General features: G+C 44.0%; 1 protein-coding gene across 1 annotated transcript in view; it reads left to right on the plus strand.

The window, feature by feature from the left end:
* The window catches only part of RNF11 (ring finger protein 11), a 47,567-nt gene that overhangs the window by 11,086 nt on the left and 22,593 nt on the right, over positions 1–13,888 (plus strand). Inside the window, exon 2 of the mRNA XM_032966268.2 lies at positions 6,684–6,859. Within this exon, the coding sequence (XP_032822159.1) occupies positions 6,684–6,859 (176 nt within the window). The remainder of the gene's footprint in view (positions 1–6,683; positions 6,860–13,888) is intronic.

Raw genomic sequence — 13,888 nt, forward strand, 5'->3', positions numbered from 1 at the left:
ATGTGGTTAATGCAGACTGGATGCCTTGTTATAGGTGTCAATTTGGTGTTTAAACATCTTAACACCTGTCAGTATTGCCAGAAAGAGTAAAAGCCTTTTCTCAAAACTTCTCTTAAAAATATGACGTGTACATATACAAACACTAAGCTATTGTGAAAGCCCGGCGTGCCTTTTGTCTATTTGAACCTTATGGCGGGACCCCACGGGGTCCCAAATAAACGGAAGTCAAAATTGTAATTAATTTATTTTTGGCAACTCCGTCCCACCGCGCACATAAATGCTGCGACACGCCTGGCACGGATCATTCTGTTGTCAAGCCGTCCAAGCGCAGCGAGGATGAATGCCGTAGTCATAAACAAAACTTTTAAACTTTGATTAGCGCATCGTGTAGAGCCCATCGAGAGGAATGGATCGCCGCATCGTTCGCCTTCAACAGACATAAAATGATGTCGCAATGCAGTTTATGCGAGAGCCGAGGGCTTATGGGACCCCAGGGTCCCGCCATGAGGTTCATTTGTCCGTCAACAAAATTATAAGAGGCTTGCAGAAGTCCAAAAAGTTATAGAAAGTGGGGGGTAAATAGTTGATCTAAAAGGTTTCCGAAAATTGTCGACCCCCCCCCCCCCCACACAAAAAATATATTGACCCTCACGTAGGTATCTGTACCTACACACCCTACACACAACAGAGTAAGTAGTATCTCTTGACTCTGTAGTTGTATCTACTGACTGTACAGTAGTATCTACTGAGCCCAGTAGTAGCTACTGACTGTATAGTAGTATCTACTGACTATAGTAACTACTGACCGTAGTAGTACCTACTGACCCTAAAGTAGTACCTACTGACCCTAAAGTAGTACCTACTGGTTTAAAGCTTTCGTGACTGCAATGATTCATCTTCTTTGGTTCTTTCGGTAAAGTCACGTAGAATGAGAATAAAATAATAAATTGATAAAATAAAATAACACAATAATATTCTCACGACGTTTCGGCCACAACACAAGCGGCCTTCATCAGGTGAAGACAGTCTCGTCCCTTCACCTGATGAAGGCCGCTTGTGTTGTGGCCGAAACGTCGTGAGAATATTATTGTGTTATTTTATTTGATCAATTTATTATTTTATTCTCATTCTACGTGACTTTACCGAAAGAACCAAAGAAGATAGTACCTACTGACCCTAAAGTAGTATCTACCAACTCTATAGTAGTATCTACCAACTCTATTGTAGTATCTAATGACTCTATAGCAATATCTGCTGACTATAGCGGTATCTACTGACTCTATAGTCGTTACTACTGACTCTGCAGCAGTATATACTGACTATAGTGGAATCTACTGACTGTAGTATTACCTACTGGCTATAGTAGTACCTACTGAATCTGTAGTAGTATCTATTGACTCTATAGTAGTACCTACTGACTATAGTAGTAACTACTAACTCTATAGTATTATTTGGGTCTTTCGGTAAAGTCACGTAGATAGGTTCAAAGAAAATAACAAAAAACTACGATGTTTCGATCGCACCTGATGACGACCGCTTATGTTGTGATCGACTCGTCGTAGTTTTTTGTTATTTTCTTTGAACCTATTTACGTGACTTTACCGAAAGACCCAAAGAATATCAATTCCTGCAGTCACGAAAGCTTTAAGTCAAGATTTAACTCTATCGTAGTATCTACTGATTCTATCGTAGTATCTGCTTATTGTAGCAGTATCTACTGACTTGATAGTCGTTTCTACCGACTCTGCAGCAGTACATACTGACTATAGTGGTATCTACTGACTGTAGTATTATCTACTGACTATATTAGTATCTACCGACCCTACGGTAGTATCTACCGACTCTATAGTAGCATCTACTGACGATAGCAGTATCCACTGACTATAGTAGTAACTACTTACTCTACAGTAGTATATACTGACTCTATAGTAGTATCTACTGACTCTATAGTAGTATCTAGTGACCGTAGTAGTATATACTGACTGTATAGTAGTATCTACTGACTGTAGCAGTATTTCCTGGCCGTAGTGGTATCTACTGACTGTAGTAGTATCTGCTGACTTTATAGTAGTATCTGCCGACTCTATACTTTCCTATAAATGTCATTGTTTGTCTGTCTGTGTGTGGCCGAAACTTGCGAAGGATTTGGCTCGCAAACCGTGGGGTTAACATTTTATAAAAGTAGCCAGATGTCACGCTGTAAGCCCCGTGCTGAGCCAGCGCTATTCCGATTTCGTGTCCGTCACCCTTAAAGTAGTTTAATTAGCGATTTAGTGCTGTTCCAGGTTATTTATTTATTTATTACGTAGCTCTGCTCTACCCTACCAAGTCACACTCGTTCGGTGGGGGGGAGGGGGGAATTCTCTTTCGTGTCGACACTGCGCAAGCTAACACACACAGATTTACAGCTCCCTTCAACACATGTATTACCATGATTGTTTTCTCATTACAAATTGCCTTTTATAGGTAAGTCATTTAATGACGGGGATTAAGCAGTGTTTTACCCTAAGTAACACGCTTTTTCTCCCCGACTACCACAACCTTTGCTTTAGCGACCACATCTTTACGTGAGGCCACGACACTTATGCACACGTTTTCTCTTTGAAAATAGGTATATTTCTAAATATCACTGTCCTGCTCACAAAACACAGGTTTGAGGGGGGTAAGAATAGCCTTTTTCTGTACTCTTGAGGCATAATCAGCCACGTAATATCACTTAGTGCGCAGGGGAAAACCAATAAATATACTCATTGCTATTACGTCTTCATTCTATCATATTCACACTTGCCCCCTTAGTACGGAGGTTGAGCAGTGACGTTGTCAATGACGCTCGATTGGTGGGCATCTGCTCATAGTTACAGGTAGGTTCGGTTCATTTTGTATTCGTTAACTTTCATTTATTTGCCGCTCTCGCTCGCGGCAAATGATTGCACCAAAATGGCGGAAACCCTCGTGGTCGCTCCCAATTACTTATTATACACGCGTGCATTTCACCTCTCCCTTGCTTCTTTCGCTAAAGTCACGTACATAGAAAACTATTATTTACAAACTTATTTCGTCTATATAAAAGTTGGTGTGCGTGTGTACGTCCATGTGTGCGTTTGAGTCCATATACGTGTGTGCGTTGTGTCTGTGCGAGTCGTGTGTGTGCATCAATGTGTGTGTGGTTAATGTGTGTGTATATGACAGTCGCTGTGTTTGTTTATGTCCATGTGTGTGTGTGCGGTGTGTGTTTAAGTCGATGTGTGTGTAAGTCAATGTGTGTGTGTGTAAGTCCATGTGTGTAAGTCCATATGTGTGTGTGTGCGTAGTTCCATGTGCGTGGGAGTCTATGTATGTGTGTAAGTCGATGTGTTTTTGTGTGTGTTAGTCGATGTGTCTGAGTGTGTGGGTCCATGTGTGTCAGTCGATGTGTGGGTGTATGTCGAAATGTGTGTCTGTGTGTTTGTGTAAGTTCATATGTGTGTGTGTAAGTCGATGTGTGTGTGAGTCGCTGTGTCTGTACGTCGATATGTGCGTGTGTGTCAGTCCATGTGTGTGAGTCCGTGTGTGTGAGTTGATGTATGTGTGTGGGGAGCGATAGTGTAGCGGTTAGCGTGCTGCGCTATGAACCCAACAACCCAGGTTCGATTCCCGCTCACGGCCAACTCCAGTAACGATTATCTGAACCAGTCCTGGGCCTCCCCTAGGTCCACTCAGCCTTATATTAGTACCTGGTGCGGTGTGTAAACATTGGCACTGGGAGACAAAGGCGGTCGGGCGTGATGCTGGCCACCCACCCCCTTCGTGTACCGTTCCGGCCTTCATAGGTGCTGTTAAGGCTATACGGGGGATCTTTGTCTTTATGTGTGAGTTGTTGTGTGTTTGTGAGTCCATGTGTGTATGTGTGTGAGTCCATGTGTGTGTGCGCACGTCGATATGTGTGTGTAAGTCGATGTTTTTTGTGTAAGTCGATGTCTGTGTGTAAGTCGATGTCTGTGTGTAAGTCGATGTCTGTGTGTAAGGCGAGGTGTGTGTGTGTGAGTCAATTTGTGTGTGTGAGTCGATTTGTGTGTGTGCGTCGATCTGTGTATGTGTCTTAGTCTGTGTGTGTGTGTTAGTTCATATGTGTGCATGTGTAAAAAACACAGGTGTTATGATGTTCAAACACCAAATATACACCTATTGTGAGGCATCAAGTCTGCATTAACCACACATTGTCCTTGTCTCACCATTAAAAATAAGCGTCTATAAACAAAATTAATGCAAATCCCACGTGGAATAGGAACAAAGCTAAATATCACAGTGGACAGATAACAACTAGAACACTTGAAACAGTTCAGGTTTTTTCGGCTGATGTTTGAGATTAGAACTAGAATTTTCATGAACAAAATAGCATTCAGCGACAAGAAGATACTGCTGGTAAGATGTGTGAGCAGGGAATTATTAAAGGAGAGGCTCCGATAGATCCGAATGTGGAGAAAGGAAAACATCAGAATTTTTTTGGAGATATGGGTGGGGTGTCAAATGGAAAAATCGACTGAACAGAAAGAAAGCATATTGGTCACTTATTCCTCAATCCATGCACGCCCCTGTTATCTAAATAATTATTTTCTGTCACTGTTTTTTAAACTATGTCAAGCACCTTGAGTGAAGGCATTCTATAAATATGAAATTAGAAAATATTAGAAATCTGTTTCAAACAAATGAAGGCTGGCAAAATACCAAGATTAAGAATATTTGCAGGGGTGAAGGTTTGCTGGCAGAAGCTCCAGAAGTAAACATAAAAGGGTGAAAAGCGACGAAGAAGAAAAGGGGCGGAACTCCACGACGGTATAAATAACTAAAGGATAATGACAAAAGAGGAAGGTGCAAGATTCGGATATAATGGAGAAAATGTGAGCTGAGAACCTGTCCTTGGGCAGAATACTCAGAAGAATGTACCAAGTTTTGTGAGCAGAGTTGTTCGTGGTGTTATATTGGCTCCGGTGTGTATTGTAAATGTCCAGTTTACTTTAAATGGTGGTGCTGTTCACTCACAATCGGAAGGTCGCCAATTGGTTGGGGAAGAATAGTGATCTTCCCGTCGGGGTTTCGATAAAATGAGTAACACTTTGTAGGAAGATAGTAGGGGGTTGTAGTCGCAACATGCTGACTATCACCATGGGAATGGGGAATTTCCACCATTCGCCCAGGCCAACCAATACAGATGACCACTACCGCATTGTTCATTTTAAGCAGCCAGACGCTGGCCTAGATTAATAATCTTAATGAGTGAACTGACACAGATCACTGACAATTTGCCCCATTGTTTGTGACGGAAATTTTGACGTCTTTGCACCAAAAAAAATCTCGCAGAGGGGAACATTCGTGATCATTTCCCGTGAAAAGGAACATTATTCCTTTTGCGTAATATATCTGAAATGACAATCCTCTTTAGTTTCCTATCTAACTCGATGTAACGTTCAGGAGGCTTTCACAAAACATGTTTTATGTAACTAGCCAAAGGCCCTATTTCTACTTGGTTATGTGTATTATGCATCATTTAAAATTATGTTTACATAATTTTGGGACCCACTCGGCCACCTATTGCGATGCCAGGGAAATATCACGTCCGTCTGTCTGTCGGAAGACAATTTACAAAGCCGCAGAATTCCTAAATAGCATTGTGACCGATCAGCGCAATGAGCGTATGTCTATTGGGATGCATGCGGGTGGATGTAAGCATGCACACCTACATTTTGCATCCATTTATACGAGATTGTTTGAACTGGCGGCTCGTAGACCACATGTGGCCAGCGAATGCTCTTGGAGTGACCCACAAAGCTATGGACCGCCCTGTGACATCAACAGTTACAGATTAGGGTGAGATGAAAGAGAGATTGACAGCTATAGACAAGAGGTACAGAACAGTGGTTACAGGTACAATCGCTACTACTGTACAAGGCCATTGAAGTCGTAATATTTTTCCATGTGACGCTATGATGTAAACACGTTTATGCGACATACCAATGCCCGCCAGCGCACACTAGATTTGTTGCGTGCCTCACTGGAAACAATTTGTTGAAGAACCCACCTAAAGATAATGGTGACGCTATTAATACGTTTTATTAAAAAATATTTTCTTTAGGACTGATTTTTGTCTTGTTCTTCCACACATCTCCGATTAGTAGGTTTGGCTACGTACGGTGCGAAAAGTTCAACATAAATACATACATAATAGATGGTGGCGTGATGTTAACCCCCTTGCCTGGTATACAGGAGGTCGTTGTTTCGATTCCAACCTTGACGCCTTTATATTCCGAGTTTGCATGTTCTCCCCGTGGCAGTGTGAATTTTTCTCCAGGTCATTTGATTTTCCCCTCCACATTTAGAAACATGCGTTTAGAGTATTTGACTGCTATAAATTTCCACATAAGCCACTTCGTTGAGCAATCATTTGTGGCCAGGTCGCTTCTAAAAAAGAGCTATATAGCTCAGTAGGCCTTCCCTGGTAAAATAAAAAATAGTTTAGTTTCGTAGTTCAGACCAGTTTTGCCAGCTTGTTGGATCGGCATAAACAAACCTTTGCATTTGCACATTGCGAGAAATTGGAATTAACACGTGGACCTGATCCACGTCTATGCCTGCCGCCGCCACCATCCCCCCCATCCCCTCCATCCCCCCTGCTCACTCGGCACTTTTCCCCTTGAACTTCGTGGCAGGAGGAGGCGGGAGTGCCCGTTTACCACCTGACGCCCACGCAGACGCGACTGGCCACGCAGCTCACGGAGGAGGAGCAGATCCGCATCGCGCAGCATCTGGGCCTCATACAGCACCTGCCGCGTGGAGTCTACGAGCCGGCACGCGACCCCGCCACCGCCGAGAAACGCGGCCGCGAGTGAGTGGGCGCCCGCTCGCTCGTCCCCCTCACACCACGGCTTCACCGTGCCGCTCCGTCAGACGACGGGCAACATGGGGGGGGTGGCCGCAAATCTTTCACAGAGCGGAGCAACCCTTAAAGTTAGACGATGGCCTGCAGAAGCGTACATTGTAGACTACCTGTGAGATCAACTAAACTGACGTTTTGTTATTTTTACCAGGTAAGGCCCACTGCGCTGCGTAGCTCTTTTTCAGAAGCGACCTGGCCGAAAATAACAGCTCAACGAAGTGGCTCATCACGTGGAAATTTATAGCAGTCAAATACTCTGAAACGAATGTGGAATCTAAATGTGGAGGGAAAAAGCGGAGGACCCAGAGAAAAATCCACGCAAACCATGAAGAGAACAAGCAAATTCCAAATATACAGGCATCAGGGTCAGAATAGACCCACGGCCTCCTGTATACCAGGCGAGGTAGCTAACATCTCACCACCATGTCACTTCAAGTGACCTCTGGTTCCACACAGTATGGGACATCACTTCCGAGCCACTCCGCACATAGAGTAATCGAGTGTTTTTTTGGGTTAGATCGTGTAAATATATAAATGTGTCGTTAAACCCGCCACCACCCGACACAGCCAATTTGTAAGGTTTGTCACGTAAACAGAACATGCCAATTCGTCACTAGTACAGCACACCGGTGTGTTGGAGAGCCAAGCCACAACGTTTATATGATCGCGAAAGCCTACGTGTTAAACTGATACAGAGTAATGTCCGTCACATGACCTTCAAAGCAATATTTTAATTCTCACAGTTGGAAATGTAGCAAATTAAGTGCAGAGCCAAATTTAATGATGTTTGTCATTGTTGAAATGGCTGAGGTCGTCACCGCTCTGCAGTTTTATCAAAGGTGGCTGCCTGGATTCGAGCCCAATATATTAGCAGTGTCAGATGAGCGCTGTGACCTCTGAACCACTCGGCCACCTCGGTGTTTATGGGAAACTTGAGGACTTCACTCTCGTCTCGGTTACGTAACATTTTCAGAGCACTGGGTTTCCACAGCGGACATCCTACATGTACCTATGTTGAACTTCTTTCGCACGGTACGTAGCCAACAAAATTAAACTGTGGTCTCGACTGTACCGAGTTGATGGTCTTAGCCCGGTCACTAATTACTGCAAAAAAAATCCCATATTTTTTACTTGGCTCGTCACTTATTAAAGCTAAATACATCTCTATTACCAAAAATATAGGTTTGAGTGCCATGTGAATCAGCATATAATACGGTGACACTCAGCGTTGATGAGCGGCAATTGAAGTGACTTGAGAAGTAGTTTATTGACGTCAGCTGCCAGTGAACGTTGTGACGCGATGTGACGCGTTGTCACTGCTCATTGTGAGGTTTCCCAATGAGGACAACAAACTAAACACGAAAAGCAGTTCTAGAAATAATATTGTTTTTTTGTAATGTAAATTTAAAAGATGTAGTGGTACACGAGAAAAGCAACACGAAGGCAAGCAAATGGGACACGAGACATTTTATTTCCTGGTGTTTCAGTCCGCAGTGCTTTGGAAGTTGCATATTCCGATCTACAATAGTAGCTTGTATGTTCTCCGAACGTGTACATCTCCACGTTGATATTTTCCAGCAGGTAAACAAAACAAAAAAGTCTCAAAACTATGTTCCGGTAAAGTCACGTAGATAGAAAATAAATAATAAACAAAAATAATAAACCAAAAACGACGTTTCGATCAGGCAGAGAGAAAAGGGGGGGGGGGGGGTGTGGGGGGCAAGCCTCCAACTGCAACTGTTGATAAAGGCTTGAAATGGGCGCAGACGGGCCAAAGCTGTGAGTGGGCGGGGCCACAAGAGCCGTGGAGCCAGCGGCGAGTGGCGCAGTCCAAGTGTGTCAGCAGCATGGGCGGGGCAGCCAATGCTAATGTAGGAGAAGACAAACGGGGAGAGAGAAGGGGGCAGAGATAGGAGAAGAGAGAGGGGGCAGAGACGGGGAGAGAGAATGAGCAGAGAGAGGGGGAGAGAAGGGGGGCTAGAGAGGGGGGCAGAGACAGGGGGCAGAGATAGGGGAGAGAGAAAGGGGGGAGAGAGAGAGGGGGGAGAGATAGGGGGAGAGAGGGGGTAGTGATAGGGGGGAGAGAGGGGGTAGATATAGGGGGAGAGAGAGGGGGTAGAGATAGGGGGAGAGAGAAAGGGGAGAGAGAGAGATGGGGGAGAGAGGGGGTAGAGATAGGGGGGGAGAGAGGGGGTAGAGATAGGGGGAGAAATAGGGGGTAGAGATGTGGGGAGAGAGAGGGGGAGGGTAGAGATGGGGGGAGAGAGAAGGGGTAGAGATAGGGAGATAGAAGGGGAAAGAGGGGGTAGAGATGGGGGGACATTGCACCTCGCTCCACACATCCACACTGCTGACGGTGGAGGTTGACAAGAAATTACAAATCAAGTCATGACCCAAAGTGGTTGATCACATCTTTCCAATGATTGCTGAGTTTATAACCATCTTCTTGGTTGAAATTGTGTCTGTCTATATATCCTTTCATACATTATTTTTTATCTACGTCACTTTACCGAAAGAACCAAAGAATATGAAAACCTGCAGTCACGAAATTTTTTAGTCAAAATGTACATCTCTAAAACCAAAAATATCGGCCCGAGTGCCATGCGAGGGATATAATACTGTGCCACGCAGTGTTGATAAGCAGCAGTTGTCTTTAGAAGTAGTTGTTTTGATGTCAGCTTCCATAGTTCGTTTGGCCAATGTGACACGACATCGCACTGCTCACTGTAAGGTTTCCCAATGGCAATGCCCATGTGTCATGACATTGATAGCACAGTTGGAATCTAATTGTGAGAAGAAAAGTAAACCAAAGGCGCTTAACATTTTCAGTCAACACCCAATTGTCTCGTGTAATGAAGGTGGAGACATGGCCCGGATAACACAAAAACAGAGAAGACAAAACACACGTAAATTAAGATGTTAATAGATATTCCACGGTTTTTTTTGGCGAGCACAGTTAATACATTACCCGGATAATCTGCCCTCAGATAATTACTGTAATGATCAGAGCACTGTATTCGGGACAGCCCCATTGAAGAAGAAAGCATTTATTTTAATTTTTTGAGCACACCATCACCACCGTCGTGGATACAACACCTTACACAGACACGGCCTGGACGCGTTTTATACACACAAACGTCTCGGGGAATTCCTTGGTGGACAAGTGTGTGGTTAAATGTACTCCTTAAAGACAGTCTCGGTACCACTTTTTTTCTCTACGCAAGTGCTCGGGTATTTTTATGCAAGGGTGTTAAGTGCACCCACACCCTGCACAGCCAACACTCCCTGCAGCACATCCCCGGCACCCTTTCACTCTGTCTGACACCCTACTACCAGCACCTCTCTCTCTCTCGCTGGCAAGTCTCCACTCGATTTCGATTTAAAGCTTTCGTGACTGCAAGGATTCATCTTGTTTGGTTCTTTCGGTAAAGCCACCTGAAGGAGGCTACTTGTGTTGTGGCCAAAACGTCGTGATAATTTTATTGTCTTATTTTATTATTTTATTCTCATTCTACGTGACTTTACCAAAAGAACCAAAGAAGAAGTCTGCACTCGCTTCGTTCACTACAGCCGAATCCCGGTTCCTTCTCTTCTCCCACCCCTAGGCATTGTCCGTCGCCCTTCCATCTCTCCTCCAAAGCCAGTATAATTTGTTTCAGTATTACAATGACAAATAACTAAGAAAATTAAGCCTTGCCCCAGCCCAAGTCACTTGAGCATATTCCTGCTAAATTGACTATGGGGTGGTGCTAATATACATTGTAGGAGATCTTGAGACAATTCAGGAAATTTTTGTTCTATGGCTAGTGCCACTTGATCCATAGCAAAAGCACTGTTGACATATGGCAAAGTGGTCCTAATTTTATCGACCCTGGATGGCTGTTGGTGGGTGGGGTGTTCTTATCACAGCGAAACTACTCTACAGGAGGAAACCTAAGTTTCCTCACTGAATTTTTCAATGAGTAAAACCTATTTAATTTTTATATACACAAGGACCCACATTGCAGTCATGTGTTGTTTTACCACCCTTCTCCACGCTGGTCAGCAAAGGTCAGTGAACGGCGGGGGTGGGTGCTCGAAGCAGTTCAAATATCACTTGCCAGCAATGTTAGCCATGGCCAGGATTAAAACTTGGATTGTGGTGTTTCATATCACCGTTTTCCTGTCGCCAGTGTATGTTATGAACTGGAGCTATTTTGCAATCTACTGAGCAATGAGAGCCTCCACACGCTGTGCAGGTCATGGGGGTTATTCCACCATACTTCACAATGCTGGTCAGTGTAGGTTGGTGAAGGTGGGGAGCATAGATGTGGGAGTGTTCAAGTCCAGAATTTGCTACACTGCACGATGAGTTATGAGCCACAAAATTATTAACTTGTACCCATTTGCACGTGCGCCATGGCTTGTGATGCAATGACATTCCCAGCTGCGATGCCCGACTCCTTAGCCCCCTTGGCTGCCATACATTGGCACAGAGGTGCGATAACATGCCACGTAAATGATAAGGACAGCGATGGTAACGATGGTTGCGATAATGGTGATGCTAAAAGGAACCGACTTTCCATCTGGTGCCTGGTACAGTGCAGCTTAGCCCACAAAGCTGCAAATGCTTCCTTTTTGCATGCATGCGGGAGCACACGCGTACAAATATACACGATCCTGAAAAAACAAAGATCCCCTGTCAAACCGCCGGGCAACTGCTAGCGATCACCTATTAAGGTCGACGATGGCTCTCACGGCAGTGATGTGACCAAGACCTCGCATGCATGAACACCTGTATCTCTCCAGTGCTGATTATTATCTCGCAAAAGCAAATATGCATTTTATGCTGAGTCAGCTTAGCGTCATTCGTCATTTTCAACATTGTGCAAGGACGGATTGTGACCAGCACCCAACACACAACCAAACGTTAATCTGATACAGTTATAAAGGCTTTTGCTCGGTCATTCACAGTTGCCCGAGCACATAATGCCAGTTCATAAAACAGGTGGGACGCCCGCGTGGGGCATTCACGGGCTTATCTGCCAGCTAGCCCAGCATGGCCAATCTGCCGCCACTGTGACCACTGTGCTAAAAAAAAAATCCCATCAACTAGATCGGTCTGCTGCCTTCCTGTATAATCTACCCGGCACACACATGCGCGGCCAGTATGCATGCGCACGCACATTTGGCAAGCCGTGGCTTCCTGTTTGTGGTGCTGTGCCAGGTGCCTTCTCTTGCCTCTTGTTGCCCGGCAATGGTGTCTTTTTTGAGTCTTTTACTGTGGTGTTAATTTTCTTCACGAAATTAGCGCTGAACATTTTTTTTTGTTTCAACTACAAGCGTTTCGTATTTTAGTCGATGATCACTGTGTAAGTGGATGAAAATCGTCGAGCGTGACGATGACCACCAAGGTGTGACCGACTATGATCAAGTTAAAATCATGAGGAGTCTGAGTGAAGATGAAGGCTGATATAATTTAGTAAGGTTACTTGAGACTGCAGTGACATACATGGTAATTGATTGTGTGTAATAAGATTGACCTCAACTAAACTATTGAACTTTTTTTTTATTTTACCAGGTAAGGCCCACTAAGCTATATCGTTATTTTTGATAGCTCAACGAAGTGGCTTATCATGTGGAAATTTATAGCGACCAAACGCATGTGGAATCTAAATGTGGAGGGAAAAACCGGACGGCCCGGAGAAAAATTCACACGACCACGGAGAGAACATCCAAACTCCAAATTTATAGAAATCAGGGTAGGGATCGAACCCACGACCTCCTGCATATTAGGCAAGGAAGCTAACATCTGGCCACCGCAACTGCTTGGCTGAACTAACACTATTAAGGGGGGTGGGGGGTTGAGGAATGGGCACCCATCTCCACCTAAATGTAAAAACTAAGAGTGTTTGACAAAATGGTTGACTGCTTGCGTCAATTGGACTAAGAGAATGATTGCATAAAATCCACAGACTAAATGCCACGATTCACTGTGGTAATTTCAGGGGAAATAATTCCTGGCAATCTCTATCGGCAATGGTTTCTGCAGCATTTCCGAGTGTCAACATCTCATTGTCCCAAATAAAAACGATTCCGGTTAAAGATGCCCCCTAGTGGGCTTACGGGATGGTAGCTTCCAATCAGATCGGAGATAGCACACGTGACTGCTGGACGACGGCACGCTTTCTTCACATGAAAAGTTTGTGGCTTCCAATTTACAGGTTGAATGCGATCTGGATGTGTGAAAGAAACGTCTTCTGGTCCGATTGCTTTTCTGGTGATCTATTGTATTGACTGAGTGACTGGCTGATTGACTGGAAATGATCGACTGCATAAGGAATTAATGACCATATTCTTAGTTCTTTCGGTAAAGTCACGTTGAAGGGAAACAACAAAATAATAAAATATATATAACACAAACGTTTGTGTTATGGTCGAAACGTCGTGAGAATTTTTATTGTTTTATATATATTTTATTATTTTGTTGTTTCCCTTCAACGTGACTTTACCGAAAGAACTAAGAATATGAATTACTGCAGTCACGAAAGCTTTAAATCAAAATACTTAATGACCAGTTTACCATTGTCTAACTAGTAACTGGTACTAGGCCTAACCCGTCCCTAATCAACTAGTGACTAGTTCAGGTTTCTTCACTTTATACAGGTTCGTTTTTTGTGATTTTGCGTATATACGGTTAACCTATTTGTACCCAAAAATTGCTATATGCGGTTTGAGTTCACTCATATACGGCTGTGCGGTCGGATGTGGGACCACATTGTGTGTATACTGCACACGCTATTCGGCAGGCAGCTGTACATCATTTTATTGTAATAAATACATATTTCCCATAAAGCAAAGGAAACCTGTACTAGCTCTACCCCATCCCTCATCAATAGTGACTAGTAATCGGTCTACCCTATTTTTAATCAAGTAGTGACCCAAACCAAGTCTACCTCATCCCGAATCAACAGGTTAATTTACAGTCTGCAGACTAAT

Source organism: Petromyzon marinus, chromosome 35, assembly GCF_048934315.1.
Source record: "Petromyzon marinus isolate PM22_M1 ecotype Great Lakes invasive population chromosome 35, UKy_Petmar_22M1.pri1.0, whole genome shotgun sequence".
NCBI classification, from domain to species: domain Eukaryota; kingdom Metazoa; phylum Chordata; class Hyperoartia; order Petromyzontiformes; family Petromyzontidae; genus Petromyzon; species Petromyzon marinus.